Source organism: Salarias fasciatus, chromosome 8 (assembly GCF_902148845.1).
Source record: "Salarias fasciatus chromosome 8, fSalaFa1.1, whole genome shotgun sequence".
Classification (NCBI taxonomy): domain Eukaryota; kingdom Metazoa; phylum Chordata; class Actinopteri; order Blenniiformes; family Blenniidae; genus Salarias; species Salarias fasciatus.
Window position 1 is genome coordinate 18,913,632 of NC_043752.1, and position 22,775 is coordinate 18,936,406.

Genomic DNA, 22,775 nt, shown 5'->3' on the forward strand with positions numbered 1-22,775 from the left:
TTTTTTTTAAATTCAAAGTAAATCTGCCAATTCAGATTTGCATTCTAGAAAGCGTCACGTCAAAGCAGGGAGCTGCTCGGCTCGCTTTGTTCATTCAGAAGTGTTTTTTTCTTATCTTTATGTCTGGTTACACTCCGATGCAAGAGTTGAAAACACTCAACAAGCATGTAAAACTCACAAAATGCATGCACCGCTGCCCTTAAAGGACCCGAGCATAGCTCGGAGTCCGACCCGGATCTGTCTGACGATGCAGATTAACATCAGTAACTTCTGCTCAGCGGCTGAAGAAACCCAACACAATGCAGGGATTGACAGAAAAAAAACGTCTCATCGCTTCCATATCGAGGGAGCAATATTGAAAATGCCTTCCTGCTGTGATTCAAACAATGCGATTTGTTTTGGATTCCTGAGGTGAGCTCCTGTGGGACGGCTGGAGGCCAGCGCCTGTTTGATGTGCAGAGGGAGGCAGTTTTATGGGCATATAGTGCAATTAAGTTCACAAAGCCGGTCGTGTTTGTAGGGCGTGTCAGTCATGCTTCTGAATGCCCTCTGGCTGTTTTTCATTCTGCGTTGCACCAAAAACATCATCTCGACTAGAAAGGAGGTGAACGGATGAGACAAGTCCAGATCTTAGACTGACGTTCCAACTGAACACCAGTTAGCTTTTATGTAGACCTGGTCCTGTAGCAACACCTGCTCTGTGAGAGAAATCTGAACATCATTTATCTTCCTCCAGCCTGCAGAGTGGGATTCCCTCAGTGTGAGATCAGATGTCAGGGTTTTGCCAGGTCCAGCGTCTGTCATGCTTTGAGAACTGATCCCAGCGTCGGGTCCCAGACTGGACGGAGCGCCCGTACACGAACACATGAAAAATTCCCAATTCAACTCAGTCAATACTACGTGACGTCAAGCGTCAGCAGCGCTGCCTGCAGGCATCAACGGTTCGGAGATTCCTTAATATGACAAGCTGAGCATGTCACTGCCGAAATGTGAAGAGGAGGCTGAAGGCAGAACGTGCAGCATCCAGCATGCGAGTCCAAACCGTGGAGCTGCTGACTTTGTGGTGACCCATGTGGGAAGCAGCATCCGCTGGCACGTGACGGCGGCAAGCAGAAAAAAGAGCTCACCGTCAGAGGTGTTATCTGAGGAAAGTGTGTCATGGAGAAGGCAGAAACACGACATTCAAGAGGCTGAGTGGGGCGAGGGGAAGCTCTCCGGAGGAGAGAGTGCAGCGATAACATCGCGGAGATCACTTTCAGCAGAGAGACACAGACCTGCATAGTTGGTTATTATCCAGAAAATCTGCCCAAGAACTGTGAGAACGTGACGTGAGGGCGACGGGACGGTTTGTGTAAACAGCAGTCACACAACCGGCGTCCGGCTGCAGAGCAGAGCGAGGAAAACAAGTAGGCAGCAGTTCAAACGCTGACGGCCACCAAACCGTCAGGGTCAGGGACGCAATCACACAGAAGGAAAAAAGATTAAGGACTAATAAAATAATTAAAAGCAAGTGACGTCCTCTGTAGTATTTAGTGGGTTCATAATATCAGTAATAGGAAATCGTCCCTGTGGAGGAATTAACATCATAGAAGCTGGATGAATCGGGGTTATGTCACGGCAGTGATTCTCCTCACACCTGAGAGCTCTCCAGGAATATCTTCCCCTCGGTGCGTCCGCGTTGCTTCACTCAGGAATTCACTAACGCTTCTCCCAAACAGCCGGGAGGCTCTGCTGGAATCCACCTGGGAATTCAGCATTTTCGACACGTTTCGTCATTTTGAGCGGACATCAGAGACACATTCCAGGGTTTGGTCTTTACGACAGGCGTGCAGAGGAATTTCTTTATTGAAGATTTCTTCATTTGAAGCAGAAGGTGAAAAAAAAAACTGTGTGGTTGAGGTGAACTGTGGACATTTTTGAATGCATGAAGTTATGTTTGAAATGCTACGACTGAAACATCTGGGTCAAGTTCACGTGCAGTGAATTATTGATAATGAGAGAGCTGAATTAAAAGAGGGCCAGGCTGTGAAAGGAGGAAGAATTTTAATGAGGACTAATCTTTACTCCACCAACCGTCAACAGTGCGAAGTCCATGTTCAGCAAATAGAAAACATACATTTATGACAGAAACTTAACCTAAATTCAAAACTAATGAGCTCCGCCGGAAGTATTTACTCTGTGTGTGTGTGTGCGTGTGTGTGTGTGTGTGTGTGTGTGCGTGAGACACTTTCCTGATAATGGAAAAGTTCCAGGGCTTCAGTTACCGACTGCCCCGACCTGACTTGGCGAGCCGCTGCTGTTTTGCCGTTAGGAGTGTGCTAATGATCAAAAAGCAGGTTTGAGTCCGTCCTCGGCCTCAAACGGACGCACGCGTGGCGGCGAGAATAGAGCAAATCTGCTGCTGTCGTAATGTTTCATCACTGTGGATAACGGCGAAAGACGCCCGGCAGGGTTTGGTCTTTATGACGGCCGGACTCCAGACGGCGTTCACGTGAAGAACTTTGACACAGAAGCAGTGAACAGCGGTGAAAAGGAAGCAGGGCTGCAGAGCAGAGTTTCCCCGTGACGCTCACGAAAGGCTTCAATGCATGAACTTAATTGCTCCAGAAACAAAAAAACAAAAAAAAAAAATTAAAAAGAGGGTTTGAAGGAGAGTGACATTCCTGAGAGGTTTTGTCCGGAATTGCTCCACTGGTTTCTTTTTTCAAGCAGTGCTGTGTGTGTGTGTGTGTGTGTGTGTGTGTGTGTGTGTGTGTGTGTGTGTGCACCCTTCATAGTGAACTGTCTCTACATGTCAGGCTTATTAACACACAGACAGACGAAAGAAGAGTTTTGCATTTTGCATCATATTTCTCCAATCCTGTTGTCACGTCACGAAGTCTCAGTGTCAGATAATTCAATTTAATGTGTTTAAAGTGCAGTTTTTAAAGACAGTGAGCAGTGTCCATAAATGAGCTTTTAAAATGATAATAGCAGAATTTGCACATGCGCCGTGCCTCTGAACTTGTGCGTGTACGTGACACTTCACTACACAGGGGAAACACCCGGCTTTTACTGTTTCTCCACAAACTGGAATAAAAGTTAATAATAAGACAGTGAGGAGTGCTCCTGTTTGTTGTAACCATCAGGAAACCTTGAGGCTGAGTCCGCGTTGCACTTTATTACCGGTATAAGGAAGGATGGATGTTTTTTTTTTTTTTTGCAAGACATTGACTCCTGTCAAAGGTTAATAGTGAGAATTGATCAACTGGGTTCCTTGGTGACGACAAGGAAGTTGCAAAGTTTCACGGAGACTTCTGAACATCTTGAACGCATCGTGGGTTTTCTCCACACTCCTCTTCCCTCCCACAGTCCAGATGGACGGATGAATGGACGGGCGAATGGATGAATGGACGGGTGAATGGACGGGTGGACGGGTGGGTATGTGGTTCCACTCATGTGCTGTATTGTGAATTTCTCAACAGAATGCTAAAAAGTTGACGTCAAAGTTGAATTTTCTTCACGCCGGTTACGATTAAAGGATATCAAAGATTTGTTTTGTGATTCATTTTTCGCTTTCATGACCTTCAAAATGGGTGAAAATGATCACTATTATGGCCCATTAAATATAATGGAAACGTGGCTCAAAATGCAACACAAAGCCAGGGGCCTTGTTTTATTAGCGGGTGTGGCGCCCTTCATAGGTCATGAGCAGACTGTATACCCAAAACTGTTGCTAAGGAGTCACGTTCACACCGAGGAGGTTAGAAAGGAGGTCAGACTGTCAACCTCGATCGGCTTGGAAACAACAGCAAATAATTCAAGCAACATTTTCTGCCGGTATGCGGTTTTCCTGAAACGCGAGCTCCTAATGGAAGTAGGCCAAGCAGACGATCTTTGAGGTGGAATATCGTACTAACCCAGTGAGAAGCTGGCAGCACCCACTGCACAGGTCTAACGAGAAAAGCCAGGATGAGCCAGACGCCGCGTCCAGAGACGATGGAGGCAGGGCAGCGGGTAGGAGTCCTCCTGCCTCGGTGCTCAGAGGCCTGGAGTCCATGCTAAACCTCCTTTCTATTGCTCTTCCTGCACCGAAATCCCAGAAACCCACGGGCTGCCTGAAGGTTCAGTGATTCCAGATGAGCCTCGACTCAGTTTGTCTCTTGATGGGCCAAACCTCCAGACCGCTGTTCTTTTGCTGCACAAGTGGCGTCACGCCCACTTCCTCATCTGTCAATTCATTAATGTATTTAAATATCTCGGTGGCAGTCGCCGCTCCTCCTGTTCGCCTGGAAACAGGAAGGGAGACGAGGATGATGCAACAGAAGGCCCAGCGTGCATCCAGAACCCCGGCCTCGGCCGCTCCGTGGAGGTGCCTGCCTCAGGACGGGGTGGAGGACGTCCACTTCCCTCTCCAGCTCTGAACCCGTCTGGAACGAGAAACTCTGTCACATTGTTGGCGTTGATGGTTCAGATCCTTCAGATCCTTGTTGTATTTTACGCCCTGTATTGTACATGTTGTTAGCAGCCGCTGCCGCCTCAGTGGTAGTCAATAGCGACTGGCTAGCGTGGCTAAGCGCTAACATTTACGCCCAGACCTGTCATCCTTTTCATTGGAAACATGTTTGGTTCACTTTCAGGTTTTGCTCTTTCTTCTTGGCACTCCATCTCCATTAAAGCTCTAATGTGTCAAATCTCCCTTTATTTATCTCGGTTTTTGTGAGAATTCCATTTGAGGGTGCTACAAATGAGGCTGGACGCCCTCAGGCGAGGCTCGGACGTGTGTCAACACACGCCTTCAGCTGGAGTTCCCACACCGCCGAGACGCCACAGACGTCTCAATCTTATGCCTGAAATGAGATCCATCTCTATCTGGTCCAATGTTTTCAATCTTATATAATGATAGAGTGAAGGAGCACAAGGAAGTAATCAGCGTCGTCGAGTTGTTATTGAATAATGGAAGCGATGTCTTGAACAAACAGATTTAATTGCTCGTCACACAGAGAGGATTTTTTAGTTTTCAAAACCTTGTCAGGGGAATTCCCTGCTTCTCATCAGGCAATACGCAATCAAGTGTATAAATATTTCAAACCGCGCACTAGCAGCGCTCCTTAATGCGACTGTTGAGCACAATAACTGTATTTTACTAAGAACACAACAGAAACAGACAAAAAGGCATTGACCGGCAGGTTTCTGCCTCCAGGAGGAAATGCCTTCGCTCCAAGTCTCTTTTCAGAAATCACAGTGAATCATTCGTTTACTTTTGGAGGACAGCTATTGTCCGGGGTTTTCAGCATTTCCACACAGCGACAAGGAAGCAGCGGGGTATTGCTCAGTAGCCTACTTCTGATTAGAAGTTATCTATTACAACAACACTGCCGTCACACTTTTTACTGTCACCAGACCAGTTTTATGGATGAACAAGAAGGCGCGCGCGTGTGTGTGTGTGTGTGTGTGTGTGTGTGTGTGTGTGTGTGCGTGTGCGTGTGCGTACTTGCATTCATGCATGCATGTGTGTGTGAGGGATTTACAGTAAGTAAGTGGGAAACTGAGAGTGAGTTTGTTCTGAAACCCTCCCCAGCTGGCAAAGGGGCCAGGAAAGTGCCGAGGATTATATTGCGGACACGCCGCGTCACGCCGCGGCGTACGTGCGGTTTCTGTTCACCACACGGGCTGCGACGTTCGCGTCCGGATTACACAGCATACATATAATTTTGCGATTACAGGAAAAAAAAACGAGAGAGATTATTGGGAGTTGAGAACCGATGTAATTGGCGCCGCATGCTTTCTGGAAGGAGTCACGGCCGTTTGAGGCGATTCCTCCTGTTTTCAGCCCGTCTAATGACGGCCTTAAGAGGCCCCAGACGAAAAACACCCTCTCTTTGGTTGAGAGAGGCATGTCGTCTAGTACACAACCGAAAAACACCAAACTGAGCTAAAATGCAGAGAATTTAATCTGCACCAGGAAATTAGTTCCCATGGTTAAATCTCAGAAAAACCACTGCAGCGCTACAATTACACAAAAAACTTAAATCCTCATGATTCACAGATTTCAAACAATACTTCAGTTTAAAATTTGGTAAAACTGGAAAGTTTTTAGAATTATTTTGACGTGAGCAAGAAACAAAACCCTCAAAAAACCCATTTGAAAGCCGAGCATAAATGGAACTTTTAGCAGCTGCAGGCGGACATGACAGGACCTCCAGGGGCACGGTGGAGGAAGCATCCCCGTCATCAGGCTGCGCCCTGGGGTCACACATGTCTCGCATTCTGAAGGCCGGTCAGATTGTCCTCGTGTGTCACCGGTCAGACAAAACGAAGAAATACTGGAACATTCCTCTGTTTCCTGAGTCACTTTCACACCGACAGGGGAGCAACTAGGGTCACACATTAGCTTCCAACACACACAAACACACTCCGAGTGTGAAGGTGTTATCTTACGTGTATGAATGGTTCAAAAGTTCACGTGGAGCCTGGAAAGCAGCAGGATCAGGTGATTCTCTGATCTGGAGTCGGTGTGAACCTGTTCAGGATGAAGTTTCACTCTGCTTCTGTTTTTCTGTTCGTTATTTCCCCCTTTCTTAATGACTGTCACTCAAATTATGAATCTATTTGTGATTTAAACAATGAAACAGTTTGAGCGCGCTGCAACCCGATCTCCAGCGGTTTCCAGCCGTGCGGCTCGGGTTTCAGTTCTCAGGGAGGAGAATGCGGCGGCGTTGCTGCAGCTTCCGGCCGCAGCCTTCGGCATGCTGCTGTGCATGTTTTTCATCCACCCCTCCGCTGATCGACTCGCGTCCACGTGCCTCTTCCAAACCGCTGACAGCTGCAGATCCTCATCAACGCCCATCAACTCTCTGACTTGGCTAACCGTATGAAAACTTCCTCTTGCTCTCTTGATGTCCTTCCAGCATCTAAAGATGTTCTTGGGTCAGTTGGTCCCGCGGTGCTCTCTGTAATTAACACCTCTCTGTTATCTGGTTGTGTTCCTGCTAATTTGGCTTAGAACTTTTTGCAGCCGAATTCTGACCAAACTGAATTTCTTATCTCTGCTCCTCCAAGTCTTGTCCCTAGGATCATAGATGGTTTATGTTCCTATACCTCTATGATTAAACCTTCCGTTGACATTCTTGGGGTCACTGTGGACCAGGCTCTGACTCTGGATCAACATGTGAAACTGCTGATTCGCTCTTGCTTTTTCCAGTTGAGGAACATCGCCAAACTCAGGCCCATCGTGTCTCAAGCTGAGATGGAGATGTTAATCCATGCGTTTGTGTCATCATGTCTGGATTACTGAAACTTTGTACCTGCCTCAGCAAAGCGCGTCTGGATCGCCTGCAGGTGGTCCAAAACTCCGCAGCCAGACCGCTGACCAGGACCCCCAAATGGTCCCAAAAGTGCCATATAAATAAAGTTTATTATTATTATTATTAGCAACTTTTTCGACCGTCCCCCTGAAAATAAACCCAGTTCTGTCCAGAGAGATTTAGTGACTCTCACTCCATCAGTATTTTCCTCCTAAAACAGTCAATGCATCACGGTTCTCTGATATTCTGATATTGTTGGACGACCTGGACATTTCTTGACGCCTTGCAATAAATAATGTGGATATTCTGAATTAATACAGAGACCTCATGGTTCTGTGTGTGCTCTGCATGTTCTCCCTGTGCTTCTGCAGTTTCTTCCTATCTGACTCCAGCTGCATAAACTCCATCAGGAGGAGAGGAGGAGAGGAGTCTTTCTAACCTACAGCGGTGATGAAATGATGGAAACGCTCCACTGCCAGAACCTGTTCCTTGGTGGGGATTGTTTTTTTTGTTTTTTTCATACTTGCACACATTCCAATCAGAACAGCAGGTTTCAACATCAATGATACCAAATAAGGAGGGGAAAAGAACAACACAAAACAGTTTGTTATGCTGAACAGTGCCAAAGATCTGACTCATAAGAAGTTCCATACATTAACTCAGGCTATAATTTGCAGTGAGGACACGTGCTTCGTTACTGGGAGTGTTTTTGATGGATGGTTTGATGGTTGGGATTAAGTTTAACAGGTTGTTAAAGACGTGTTCAGATGTATGAGATGTGAGGAACGTGACACAGGAGGAGAGTGGAGCAAATAAAACCCAAGTTGCAATGCAGGATTATACTTTGATACCTGAGGTGTTTTTTGTTTCAAATGTTTTCCCTGCATCTAAAGAAAAAGAACTTTGAAATATTTGCATACGTGCTCCTTTCTGCCCTGCGAAGGCGAAGACTTAACAATAGAAGAATTGTGTTGCAGAAACAAGGAGTGGAGGCTGTTTGTTATCCAGACAAACAACAGGATCAGAAACTTGGACCGACTCGTTTCACCAAAAAAAACTAAGATGGATTTACGGTAAAATCCAAGACTTTAAGGCATCAGCTGCAACTTCAAAACAGTCTGCTTCATGACGTCTTCTCTCACGCGTTCTTTCTAAAACAATAAGGTTAACTGGTTGATCAACAGCCCAGCAGCAGGACCGTTAAGGAGGATCAGGAGCAGCAGAGCCAGAGCCTGGCAGCTCGGCCTCATGTGGCTGAAGTCTGTCTCCAGATCCTCTATGATGAAGTTATTGATGTTCTGCACCAACCCGATCCTTCCCCAGACCCGAATCCAGTCCAGCACATCTGGAACATCAGGTCTCGTTATAATATCTGTGTAGAAATGTGTCTATGTAGTCATTTCTCTGTTGTATCTATCTGGTATTTGATATTTCTGAAAAGAATTAATTTAGAAGGTGTTTTTTTAAGACTTCTATTTTTTTAATAAAAGGAAAGCGGAGTGCATTGTTTATGTTAAAACCGGTTCCTGCTTGAGGCTGGTTGATTTGCCCCACTGGTGTCTGATTGCTGCTCCACCATGATGTGTTTCACCTGTTTCCTCAGTGTGTGATCGTCTTCGCCTGATGACCGTCGTCCACACACAGCTGAGTTCTGCTTCTTCCTGCTGCTCAGTCTGTGTTCTGGACTTTCCAGTATTCATTTATGGCTCCCACGCGACCCGGTGGACTTTTGTTTTGTTTGCCTTTTGTTGGGAATAAAGATGAGTCAAGTCCTCTGAGCAAAACGTACTTACCGGTAAAGATACCTTTCTCCTTTTACCAGTGTTTTTCCCTTTTTACGTCATTATTTGAGCTTTAACCTGAGCTAAAATGAGTGTGTGCTCTCCCCGCCTCCCTTGACCTCAGGGAAGAACTGCAGAATGAGCAGAGGAACGCCCCGGCGCTTCAAAGCCAGTTCTCCGAGGTGAATTACCAAATGTTTTAATCACCAGTTCAGCTAAAAAGCCTCCTGGTCACAGCCCACACATTCCTGCTTGCATAACCTCCAAATTCAGCTTACATGGATGTAATCTGTACATAAAGTCAAGTGCTGCTGCAGTTCCAGGCTCTTAAATTGAAAAAAAAAACAAGTCTCCTGCTCTGGCATGCCCGTGAAGATCTCCAATAAAAATGTTAAGAAATTAGTTGATTGCTCAAAGTGCAGTTTCAGGTAAATACAAGCGCTCTATAAACTGCTATAGGGCGTTGTCTGTGTAATTATGCTTTCATTTCTGCAGTAGGAATCTTAAAAAAAAGCAACATTTCTGCAACAATAACAGTCGAAAATGTTTTGCAAAGTCTTGACAAATCTTCCTTTGAACTGTGTAATCAGTGGGTTTATAGATTCATTAGAAATATGGATCTCTCCTGTGGAAGGGAGGAGTGATGTTGAAGGAAGGTAGAAGTCTCAACAATGAACAAGTGCTGCCCTCTACTGCCTGTCTGTGGTAAATGATGAGGCTCATTTACATCAACACTCTTGAATAGTATCTTTTAAAGAAGCATCTTTCTACTTGGGCATCCAACTATATCCCTTTATCACTGCCCAGCTCGGATGTTTTTTGACTCAGCAGCTATTCATTTAGTTGTTTTTTTTTTTGTTTGTTTGTTTGTTTTGTGAAATATACCTTTTTTTTCTGAATTCATTGATTATTTTTGATGGAACTTGCTGAGTTTGTGGTGGGACCTGCTCTAAATCATTCAGTTTCCCTCAGTGTTGGTGGCTTCCACAGTGGAATCACTTCTTTCTCTGATGCCTTGAATCTGCACCTCCTAACAGTTTTAAAGAAAAACCCAAAGCATGGCTAAAGAGGGATGATGTAAATATTCACCGACACACGCCTCCTCCGACATGTGATTTCACATTCACGTGAAGAAAATGCTTCTTTCTCCTGAACAATCGAATCGTGTTTCCCCATCCAGACTTTTAGATCATTGATCTCTTCCTGTCTTTATCAGAAACCATCTGTTGTTCTCTTTCTGCTTCCCCCCTTTTCTTTTTCACCAGTTTCCTCATATTTCGTCCCACCCATGCTAAATCTAATCCTCGCCTCATTAAATATTCTCTTTCAGGAGTAATTTCATTTCTAGGCCAGCTGGAGCAGTTGCTAAATTTATCTGCTCTCTTTTGTGTTTCGAGGAGATTTCTTTGTACAGAGTTTAAAGTAGGAAGGCGGATTTGCCCCCGATTGAATACGCACCTGATCGCTCCCACTAAATGAAGCTGTGCTTTCTGAGACGACGAGCCACGGTTATTTGATCTCCATTCAAACATTTCACAGCTGTTGATGTAGGGTTGTGGGAAAAAAAAAAAAAAGCTCAGACATGTCATTAAAAAAAAAAAAAAAAAGTGAAGTTTGTGTTCTGAAGCTGCAGCTTCCAGAACATATCCTCAGAGAGAACATGCAAACAGTGACTGGGCCTTATTCTTAATCATTAATGGTTTGCATTTGCCTCACCTGCCATTTGATTTGAACAGATTAGTGTTTGAGGAAGTGATCCTTGTCAATAACTCTGTCACATTTCCCTGAGTGACTCAGATTTCTCATCAGTGTCTTTTTCTTGAGAGCTGAGGTTCATTTGGGACTTCCTCATGTAGCAGCACGAACCGAAAACAGAGTGAGTGTGTTTACATGGGACTTCGCCACGCTTCGCAGACCCCGGCGTGAGAGAGGATTTAATCCTTCGTTTTTCTCATGTAAACACCAAGCTCAAGACTATAATTCTGAATTACTTAATTCAGAATAAACCAATTCCAAATTAAAAAAAAACTATGCAGCCACACTCTTGGCTAGATGACCTTAGCAGAGCTGTGATTCCACAGAAAACACGAACTGTCAGGTGTTTTTTTACAACTTTTACTTTATAACGTCCATCATCTCATCATTTAGTAAGAAAACTACGTGTAAACATTAAATTATTAAACAAATAAATAAATATAAATCCATAATCTCATAGGGATCGTTCACATGTAAACATATGCAGAAGGAAACACTTGTAGTTGTCGGTCAGCACTGTAACGGAGCCGTTCCACACGGCCGGCGTTCCCTCCGTGGTCGACGGTGAGGCACTAGTCCGACTCTGCAGCGCCGGGTTCAGGCGGGATCCTCTCGATGGACTCTGTGGAGGAGCTGTGGGAGCGGCGGGACTCGGCCCGAGGCCCGTCCGCCACCGAGTGCATCAGCGGCACGTAGACGTCGTCCATGTTCGGCAGGACAAACACTTTCTGAGAGAAGAGTAAAGCAGAGGAAAAGTCTTTCAAGAAAACCCCATATTCTATTTTCCACAGCAGAGAGAAGGATTTGACGTTTCCGTCCACCTGGAACTCGTCCTGCAGCTTCCTCTCGATCCACTCGGTCACGTGGCAGAAGGTCACCTCTCTCTCCCCCAGCTTGGGACGGACGTGCAGGTCAAGCTTCGGCGGCTCGCAGAAGCTGTACCTGCAACACGACATGAGCCGACTGTTTCTCTTCTGCCGCATTTAAACTCAGATAAAAATAGCGGGTGGGTAAATCAGCGTGAGGCCCGAGCCGTGAGTCACAGCGACGAGCGCGAGATGCTGTGGGAGTGTCTGGAGTTAAAAAGCATGCAGTGCCGGGATTTCTGAGGAAAACCGAACTCAGCTTTAGTTTCTATCTCAACTCAACTATATATATATATATATATATATATATATATATATATATATATATATATATATATATATATATATATATATATATATATAAACAAATCACAGCTGAACTGAAGTGGTGGAGGAGACTTTCTCAGAAGCTGGACTGAAGATCTGCTCTGATCGGAGTCAGACTGATCCATTCGTACCATATCCTGTCAGTGGGGGGCGGAGGGATGTTGATGACCAGGGTCCCTGACAGCTCCTGGACCTCCACAGTGAGCAGCAGGGGCGTGTTCGACATCTCCTCAAACTTCTTCTTGATGAACTCGTTCTCCGCCGCCTTCTGGAAGTACTTGGATTTGGCGATTTTGTCCACAAATCTCAAAATCTTCCTGCCGGTCTTCCCGCCCCCCGTCCTGCAGCCGAGGATTATGGGGAGGGAGAGCAGAGGCTGAGCATTAAAGAGAGCTGGAAACCTGTCAGCGGATTTGAGAATCGGGAGCCGAAGTCAAGAGGAAGTCATGAGAAATGGAAATGAAAGCAGCAGCCATCTGGAGTGTGGCGCCGGAACGGTTTATAAATGAACATTCACAAGACAGACGGGGAGAAGTAACACTTCAAGGTGTGACGTTCTCTTTCTTCACTCTGTTTGCCCACACACTCATTCTTCCATGTCTTCATGTGGATCAATACGTCAGAGCTGCTTCCTGTGTGTAACAGGACATGTTACCGACCCTTCAGACGCTGGCGTGGAGCCTTTCTCCCCGACCGGACCCTGAGGCTCCGACAGAAGCAGATCCTCTTCATCAGATGAAGCAGCGCTGGAGGACTCCTCATCACTGTCCGCCAACACACTCAGGACGGGCCGGCAGCTGCTTTCAGACAGAAAAACCAAAACCACAGCGTCATGGGCCGATGCCGGAAGAGATCAAGGATCTTCCATCATCATTTGTTCACCGTCTAACAGCAAAAACCTCTGCTTGCTCCGGGAGGAAGTATCTGCAGTGGGAATATACAACTTCTCTGTCTTGGTATTTAGCTTTAGATGAGGTACAAATACAGCAAATGTGAAGCTTTTCCCAGAGTTTAATCCCTGCCACTGCGGGTTTAAGGTCTACGGTGATTAACGTCATGTGAGGCTCTGTACATTGTGTGTGTGTTTGTGTGTATGTGTGTGAGCGTGCAGCCGTCTGTCTGCAACTATTTGTCAGATATGAAAGAAAATCCAACTCTCACCATCATGATTCATTGTTCTGGCACCTGGTTCAAATGTCTTCTGTATAAAAGTGGCCTCAAGCATTTCTTTGTTGAAGATTCTTTCTTAATTTAGTCGCAACTAACATGATATATTTCACTATTACTGAGCATTTGAATTAAACAGTATTTATATTGGTAGAGAGAAAATGGAAAAGAAGAAGGTGGAATAAGCACCAGGTGTTTGATTTTATTTTCACATTCTGTTTATTTATTTTATTGACCGGAGAACGGGGAGGATTTATTAATCTTGTGCTATACACAGCAAGAACATGCAAACTGGGGGTCAAGGCTGGACTGCTGAACACTCCATTTTCCTGCAGGCCAGCTAATATTATCATTTTCCATTTATTCACAAGAAAAGAAGATGCCAGAGAGGAGGTGGCTAAATACAGACGATAATAATATATGAGCGGACAGCTGAGTGTGTGTGTGTGTGTGTGTGTGTGTGTGTGTGTGTGTGTGTGTGTGTGTGTGTGTGTGTGTGTGTGTGTGTGTGTGCAGAGCTGACCGTAGGCTGCCCCTGTCACTCATGCAGTGCACCGTGTCCGGCCCGCTCTCCTTCCCCAGCCTGGACAGGTTGAACTTGGTCTGCAGGGTCATCTGCAGGTTCCCGGTGTAGAGCAGCTGCAGCTGCAGCCACAGGCCTGCAGGGGGCGCCGCAAACAGGGCAGACAGAGCAGGCCACATGACAAAGAGGAAGACAAAGCTTGGAAACAGCCCGACCAGGGAGGCTCACTGTGACCATCCCAGCAGGGCAGAGCGACGGGAAAAACCAGGAGGTCACACACCTTCGACTGCCCTGACACAAGCCCCCTCCACACACACACACACACACACACACACACACACACACACACACACACACACACACACACACACACACACACACACACAGATATGCTCTAAATGTGGAAGGCCAAACGGTGACAGCTGCCTCAGCTCAATGAGATTACCAGACCTGATGTGACGCTCTGAAAAATTCAGTAGCTACCCTTCATCTGTCGTGATTTTTTTTAAAAACCTTGTCTCTGTGGCTGGTTTGGTTCAGCTCGCACTGACCTCTGTGGTTGACCTCAGGCCTGGATGTAGCGGTGATCTGTGGCATGGAGCAGCCCATATCCAGATCCGTCAGGGCCAGGTCGTTCATAAAGTAAGGCAGCTGCAAGACAAAGAGAACTGACGGTTCACCTTTCTGTCGGTCGGCAGCGTCCACGGAATTCGCTCTCACCCTGATTTTGCTGAGCTTCTTCTGAATCTTGTGGGACACGGCGTCGGCCCAGCACTTCTCTCGCAAGAAGTCCCAGAAGATTCGACCAATTAAAGCGTTAATCCACGAAGTGTGACTCATCGAGGGGAACTCTGCTCCGTCGCAGGTACACTGGAGGAGGAGGCGAGGTGTAATTAAAGTCCACCGTTATCTCCTTCAGAGCCAGGAAGATTAGCCAGAGCTCCCGCCTGAGATGTTGTAACGGCTTTTTACCTGATGGGAAGACTTACGTTTCCTCGCATGGTGGGACTCGGCTCTGTGCTGGAGGCTCCAGGGCTGGAGAGGGGCGTCGGCTCGTCTCCAGCCAGGAGCCGAGCCATGTAGCTGGGATAGTCCAGCACAGACAGACCCTTGGCTGGACCGGACGGGGCCGGGGAGGGGGCGGCGGGCGTCGGGGGGGGCGTCGTCGTCACTGCTGCCCACCCTGCTGGAGCCCCTGCTGCTCGGGACGTGAACCTGGACCGAAGACCTCTGCGCCTGCTCACCTGGACGAACACAGGAAACACAAACGCTTGGTTTGGGTCGAGTGTTGGACTGAAGAGGGTCATGAGTCCTGGAAGACTGTTCGACAACCATCCAAGTGGCTCCATCAGCTCTTCCTGGGACCATCCTGGTAAGTCTAACGTTCCTCATTTGTTTCTGCATAGTTCAACAATTACAGAGCAGAAAAATGGATGGTGAGATTGCGTGCACATATTGAATTTCCTGCACGGATCCAAAACCAACAGACATGTTGGATCCACGCAGGCCGACAAACGTACCTCACCATTCTATTTATTTTCCCCGTTTGATCCAGTCAGCGTCAAAAGAGATTAAGTGTTGCGTCCATATCTTTACGAGTTGCTATATGCCAGCTGGATTTTCTGCAGGTTGTAAGCATCTGCAAAATGTTCCAGTGCGTGCCGGTTTAAAGCTGCCTTTATCCTCGGCTAAGTGTCCCGCTCTGTTCTCTGCATGCTGAGATATGAGGCTGCTATCGGCGCTCTCAACAGCACAGCGACAAACACTCACAACAATCGTCTCAAAATGTCACCGATCGCTCACAAACTGGAGCATCGTCAATCCGACTCATCAGGAGTTTTTAAACTGAATCATTAAATGAAACTATATAAAAGAATTAGAGCTTCAGTGGGAATTATTATCTGATTAATTTTCTCTAAAACAAGGCTGGTGTCTCCAATAGCTGTTGTCTTTTTCTGAAGCCTTTGCCATGCCGGGACCCTGAACAACAGTCAGACTGTGTCCCTTTGAAAGGGATTGGCTTTGTAATGCAAAGAACTGGAGCATGTAATCCATAATCCACACACACACACACGCACATGCACACACATATACAGCATTTGTATAGATGCCTCATCTAGAGGCCTTCCAATCTCTAATGCATTAATAACGTTTCTCATACCCAATCTGGACGTACATCTGCCAGGCTTCTGTCTGTCCGCCTCGTTCTCCTTCTCTGAGTCCCTCGAAGCAGAACTCAGATGATGGAACCACTCTTCTTTCTCTCGTCCCGTGCGTCCAAACAGGTAAAGAACGAAGGCGGGTTCTGGCGTCTGCTTGGAGGAGTCCTCACTCTGACCGGCGTTGGGTTCCTCCACCCGGGTCTCCTCCGCCCGCCCCCCCTCGGCGTCCTGGGGTTCCGCCAGTTGGATGCAGATGGGGTACTTTGGGTTCCAGACCCTCTTCCGTGCTAACACAGGGGGCAGCAGGTACACCTTCAGAGAACCCAGAGGTAAATATGTGAAGACAAACAGCGACTCTGCTTTCAGCTTTAAGATACACGAGAACGTGGAAAGATTGAAAGATGGCATAAATTTTACAGATTCAGTAAATTAGCAAATGCAGTTTTGTATAGAACTCTGGCAGAACTGAAGTCCCATTTTCCTGTTTACATGACAATGATTTCAGGTGAAAACACAAAACTTCTGCTGACTAAAATGCTCCTGAATAGTTCCTCTGCACATTTTCCAGTAGATAGGCACTAACAATGTTTTCCTCCAGAGTGTCAAGACTCCCAGACATCATTTTCAGATCGGTGTCATGTAAACAGAAAAGTTTTCTGAAACAAAGACCTGTAAAATGATGCGTTTTCACTTGAAACTCGTGTAAATGGGGCCTCAGTTTTTAATAACAGAACTCAATAAAACCTCATTTAAAAACCACCTACTGCCACATTAATACAAACATTACTGATTCCAGTCAGAAGTCAAATCTAGAAACAGAAGACAGACATTCAGAAGCTGCCTTGTACTGTAACAGCATGAACGCAGCTGTGAATGAAGTCGTCAGTCGTACTCGGCTCTTTGCGAGCTGGAAGCAGCGTGACTTGACGAAGGTGGCCTCGTGGACCCGCTCGTCGTACGCGGCCCTGCGGCTGACGCTGGTGCGCGGCGTGTCCAGGCGCAGCGAGCAGCCCTCCAGGGTGGCGTAGACCGAGTGAGTCAAAGCCGGGTGGCAGGTCTCCGGGTCGTAGTCCTGAATCTCATTCATCCAACCCTGAGAACACAGAAAGTGAGAGTTGATCCGACTCAGCAGCTGCAGCTCCAAGTTTTCAGTCACGATAGTACGTTAGCAGGACTTATAGTGTGAAGCTATGTGCAGCAACATTCTGCTAAAGCCGTGGCTCAGTGGTTTCCCAGACTCTTGCCTGGTAGAAAGACAATCATCGGCGTCTGTGTTCGTTGATGAGCTTCTCTCCGTTTTCATTTTTCAAGGTTTAGATGGGATAATTATCTTCTGTCTGGCTCAAACACAAGGGAGGGTTCAATCCTAGCAAAAATAAGTCCAATTCCAAATATGAAAAACAAATCTGCAATCAGCGCAGTTCAGAAAAGAAAAAAATCCCCGTGGGGATTATTTTGATCGGATCAAATTTGGGTTTGATCTAACATGATTTCTAAACAAAATGAGTCAATGAGATGTTGCTGAGCTTCAGCTATGAAAAGTTAGCTGAACAGTAGTTTCTGGGGTCTGGGTCTACTAGGCCACTAGCTGGAGCTGTTGTTTGTTTTTGTAAAGAGAGAACAGTAGAGTGTGTAAATAGGTCGAATGCCATACGATTGATTCTCCTCCACAGAGAGCTGAAGTCAATTTTTCAACGATGAAATGCTGATGTATGAAAATAAAAAGCCTCCATTTAGGCGAGATAACTTTCACTTTTCAAAAACTTTCCAACCAAGACCAACTCAATAGCCAAACAAGGGAATCGTGTCAGCGATGGGCAGAAAACTGTATCTCCGCTGCTCTAAACCCAGACAGCCTGACAAATTACAGCTCATTGCAGCCTGTTTTCCCACAGTAATTGGCTGTGGCCCTGACAGCGTGGCTGCCCTCTCCGGCTGAACCGAGTCAAACTCAGACAGCAACAGGAATTACCACCACCATCCTCTCTGGAAGGTTTAATTGTGCTCTCAGCGCCTCACATCTGGAGCTGTGTGCCTCAAATCGGGAGTTAAAGAGATGTATAGACTTTATTTAAAATAAATTAGCATGGTGGAAAGAAAAACGTAGAATCATTGAGTTACTACTAAAGAGATTTTGAAATAAATTCCCAATCTTCCACACAGACAAAACAGAATTTTTAACGAGTCCACTGTAGTGGAAATGAAGGAAAACAAAACTACTGGGTCGTGTGTTCTTGGCCTTTAAATCATGTTTTTCTTTCTTTTCTTTTTTTAAATGCTCTTTTCACAAAGTCTTCCAATCATAGAAGTATTATTTTACGATGATAGACTCTGTCACTGTACATCCTGGCAGTAGGTATGTGTGTCTGTATCCATCAGATCAGTCGCTGTTTATGTCTGTTTTCCTTTAGGACATCAAAAAAATGTAACTGGAGAGTTAATTCATGGTGACATACAGTACATGAAGCATGTGCTTTTTCTTTCTTCTGTCTCCCAGAGGGCCTGAAACTGAAAACACGTGTAGACTGATAAGAAAACTGTAACCTTTTTCAAATTAACACATGTAGCTGGAATGAATGTGGCATTTCAGACATGTTTCCCACATCATTTGTATTTGAGGTTTGACTGGTGCTCTTTTGATAATGTCACCGTTTTGCTTCTCCTCCTGCTATCACCACGACACAGCTTGTGAAAATGACTTCATTGACATTTCCTTGTGCCATTTTTGAAGAAATTATATTAATTGTTTATTGTAATCCAAAGTAATTGATCAGAATTGCTTCAAATATTCACAAAGCAGCTACAGGTTGCTGGTCAGCTCAGCTCTTATAGGGAATAAGAGCTAATTTTGTACTGTGCAGACAAAAACAGTTTTCCTATATATTCAGTTTCGTAGATATTTTCATTTAAAAAAATTCTGATAATGTGTGAATATTAAAGTTCAAGTAAGCCAGCTGAGCATAAGGTAAACTTTCATCCTTTTACCTTTAGGACCTCGGGCTGGGTGCTGTCACTGCGACCTGTCAGAATCTCCTCTCCCAGGAGCGTCGGTGGCGGTCGGTGAGCCGGATCCGGGCGGCTGGTCCTGGAGGAGCCCATCCTAATGAGCAGCAGCCCGAGCAGAAACCCCAGTGCCAGTCCCAGAGCCAGGCCGGACAAGTACGGGCTGAGAGGCAGGATGAAGTATCCGTACGAAAGGACCGCCACGCAGAACAAGCTCATTCGTGGCAGCGGGTGAGAGGGCTGAGGCGGCGGGGGGGCCTTCGCCGGGGGCGCCGGCCCAGGTCGAGGACCCGGTGACGCTCTTGTCCGTCTGCGCGTTTCAACTGCTAGCACCTGCATCACGTCGCCGTCGGTGCAGATCTCCAGATCCTCGTCCTTGCGAGGCTGCCTGTGGTGGTGCACGGGGCAGGGCGCGCACTGGATTCTCCCAGGATGTCTGACAGAAGGCCAGTCGAACACAGGCAAAGCGTCGGCGTCAGTTTTCCGGGTGTTTCTCACGGGAGAGTCTGAGAGCGTGGTGTCGGTGCTGCCGTCACGCCCCAGCCCTCTGGAGCTCGCCTGGTGCGCCCCCGGGGTCTTGTGCTGGTGTTTGGGGCTGCCGCCACTCTCCTCTCTCATGATCTTGCTGAACATGCTGCTCAGAGGTTCGTGCACCGCCTCCGACAGCTTCCTCTTCGTGTCCTCTAGCTCCATTTTGAAGAACCCCCCCTTGAGACCCTCTCCGCTGGGCGAGAGAGAGCTCGGAGACGGGGGAGCGGTGCGAGAGTCGCCATTGCTACGCGTCTTCTGCTGGGTGAGCTGTTTCCACAGGTGGAGGTTGAGGCGGGAGTCTGATTTCGACTGCGACACCTCGGGTTCAGAGCGGGAGATCTCCGTGGAGATCGACTTGACGAGGCTCAGAAAGGGCCTGGGTCTGAGGGAGGAGCCCTCCTTCGGTTCCAGCTCCGTGGAGAGGGACTTGACCAGGCTTGCCAAGGGCCGGTGGGTAGGCGAGGAAGGCCCAGGAGAGAGGAAGCTGGGGCCCGTGGCGGAGCAGTTCCCCAGGGAACTCGGGGATGAGGGTGAAAGAGGGACGTGGAAGCCCGGAGACTGCGACCCTCTGTCCTCTTCGTCCGAGAGCTGCCTCTGCTTGGCCAGTGAAATGGAGGGGTTGTCCTCGTCATTGTCCAGAGAGAAGATGAGCTCATTGTCATCCAGACTGTCCCACTCCCCCTCCGTCCCGGTCAGCTGGATCACGATCCCGCGGGGGAGATGCCTTTTGGTCCCCTGGTTGGTGGCACCTGCCGGCGAAAGACTCTGGGGCTCCTGGAGAGACTTGCAGCCTCCTCTCGCTTTGTCCTCCTTCTTTTGCGATGCATTTGTTCCACTCTCTGCCATTTCTTGACTTTACATCTCCAAGCCAAGGCACCTATGTGTCACTGAAAGAGAAGAAAATGCAGTCGGAGGTCAGACACACTCACAAGGCGGAACAAACAGAAGCTGTCAGGGTTTGAGCTGTGGAGAGAGGGAGGAGGAAAATCGTTTCCATGCCCGTGCGTCATGTTCACTGAAACTGCTTACTGGAGCCAACTGCGCATTAATGTGTGAATGTGATGTAGCTCTGGAAAGCTGCATTAATCTGAAGACGAGTGAGCCTGAATCACAACCCAGCGAGCACCTCTCGCGTCGCTGTCGCTGCACATGCTGAGTGAGCTTTACAGACTTTCTCCCCCCGATGTCTCAGGAACTGGGGCGGCTCGGGCTGGGGTCTGATGCCTTTCAGGGCTCATTAGGTAGCTAAAAAAAAAACCAGAAAGTTGAGAACGATTTTGTCATGACAGCAAAAGGCTTTGTTCGCAACAGAAATGTATCTTTCATAGGAAAATCACCCCCCCGGGGAATGAGGAGTGTGCCTGCCAGCCTCAGCCCCCAAACAGCAGACTGTCAGCTGAAGAAACCCTCTCTGAAGTCTACTTGAGCTCCTTACAGAGTTACTTACATAACCTGGAGATGAACAGTGAGGGGAGTTCAAAGATTCTCCCTGTCAGCACCCCAAACCCCCCCACGCAAGGCTTTTTTCTGTCATCAGCTTACGCGTTCCCACATGAAACGGCCACCACCTACCGACTTGTCAAAATGACACCAGCAGAGAGCTGGAGTGCTACCAACTGTGATCCTGTGACAGAACAGCTCTGCTCAAAGGCCCTGTGGTAACCCCTTTATTCGCTGTCTCTCTGGGTCAAGTGCCCTGCTCCTCATGCGACCTAAACCCCTACCTCTCGCCGGCCGCGTTTACGTAACTGTATTACAACGCTGCGTGGCACGATCTCAACCAATTCCACAGCAGCTGGTGGATTCTGACTAATCTGCTCTCGCCCAAAATGGAGTGTGGGGAGATAAAACCAGCAGACACACATGCAGCCAGGCGGCATTAGATCCCCCGTGCAGCTTTTCACAGGGTGGGAGGACGGACCAGAAGCTGCAAGGTGCCAAATGCGCTCAAATATGCATTAGATGAGATGAACTGCCAGAGACGTTCAGTCCAAGCTGATTGCGGCGTGTTCCCGTGGCGGCGTTGCTTTATTCTAATTTGTGTTGGAAGGCGACTCTGTAAGGCCTCCAGATGCTGGAGGATTTTCTCCTTTCCCCTAATCCATATGTTCTCAAATCTGCCACTGCAGCCATAGGTCGGCCTTTTGCATGAGACCTTTAGGTTATAAGAAATAAATCATTGTGGAGTGAGGAGGATTGAAGGATGTTTGTATCAAATCAAAACAAAATTACAAGTCTAAATATCATGAAACAGCATTCAGTGATTAGTGAGAAACTGCTGGTGAGTGTTCACAATACTGAGATTTAGATAGCACAGATTATTTAGATGTATTTAGTTAACACTCTATGTGAAAACATTTGCAGCTGGCACATCCTGCACGAGCCGTCCATCCATCCATGCACTCCTCGGTCTGTTTAGCTTCACGCTACTCGCTACAGAGCTTCAGGACTCACATTTGGAACATAGGACAGGAGTTTTTTGTAGTTCTTTAGGTGGTTTCATGTTTTTATTCTCTTCTAAAGCCATTTCGTTTCTGTCAGCGACTTCAGTTTTCACAATTTTGACGCTTTTTGACATTTTTAATTGTATTTTTTTTCCTCATGAACTTTTTAAGTGATTTACTCTTTGTAGCTACTTCAGCTATTTTCTCCATTGAAATGTTTTGACTCTTGATTTTCCATCTCAAACAACTTCTTATCTTTTTCCAGCTGTTTTTGCTATTTTAGGTTTGGGCAGGTGGTTGTTTTAGTCATCTTATCTCATTTAGAAGTCTCTTTGCTGATGTCTGTTTTTGATGAGCAAAATGCAAGTTTTTTTTTAAAGACATGCATTCCTCTTAAGGTTTAATTATTGCATCTCAGGTTTTGCGTTCTTGGCCAGTGTTACACGACTCCTCTCGTGATTCTACATATCTGTGACCTGATAGTAAGAATGTAGCCAGTAGTTCAAGGTTTTCAGAGGACAGGTGCTGTGAAGTGAATCTGTGAAGTAATGGATGACAGCTTCACTTTGGTGATCAAAATTACTTCATTTAATAAAAAGTAAACCAAAGGAAGCTGAAATAACTTGTGATTTACTCGAGAGAAGGACGAGATGTTAAAGTGGAAAATGTGGGACTAATCATTTATTTCAGGATCCTGATCCAGCATGTGAAACACAGACTGCGATCATGTGGCGACTGCATGTACGCAACATGTACGATCTTCTGTTCTGCTGCATGTCTAATCGATCGCTTTCACTCCGACTCGGTCCAAGCATCAACCCAACAGCATGGCTGTGACTCAGTGTGTGTGTGTGTGTGTGTGTGTGTGTGTGTGTGTGTGCCACGCAGTGATCAGACACAAACAGTAACAATCTCAGATTAACATTAATG

General features: G+C 46.8%; 1 protein-coding gene across 1 annotated transcript; it reads right to left on the bottom strand.

The window, feature by feature from the left end:
* Positions 1 to 11,394: 11,394 nt before the first annotated feature.
* Positions 11,395 to 20,247, bottom strand: tex2l (testis expressed 2, like). The gene is given in 12 exon segments (XM_030098222.1): positions 11,395 to 11,550; positions 11,644 to 11,764; positions 12,147 to 12,356; positions 12,675 to 12,812; positions 13,706 to 13,841; positions 14,257 to 14,356; positions 14,426 to 14,575; positions 14,695 to 14,860; positions 14,862 to 14,949; positions 15,867 to 16,179; positions 16,760 to 16,960; positions 18,853 to 20,247. Coding segments are annotated over 12 exon segments (3,174 nt in total).
* Between the last annotated feature and the right edge of the window lie 2,528 nt (positions 20,248 to 22,775).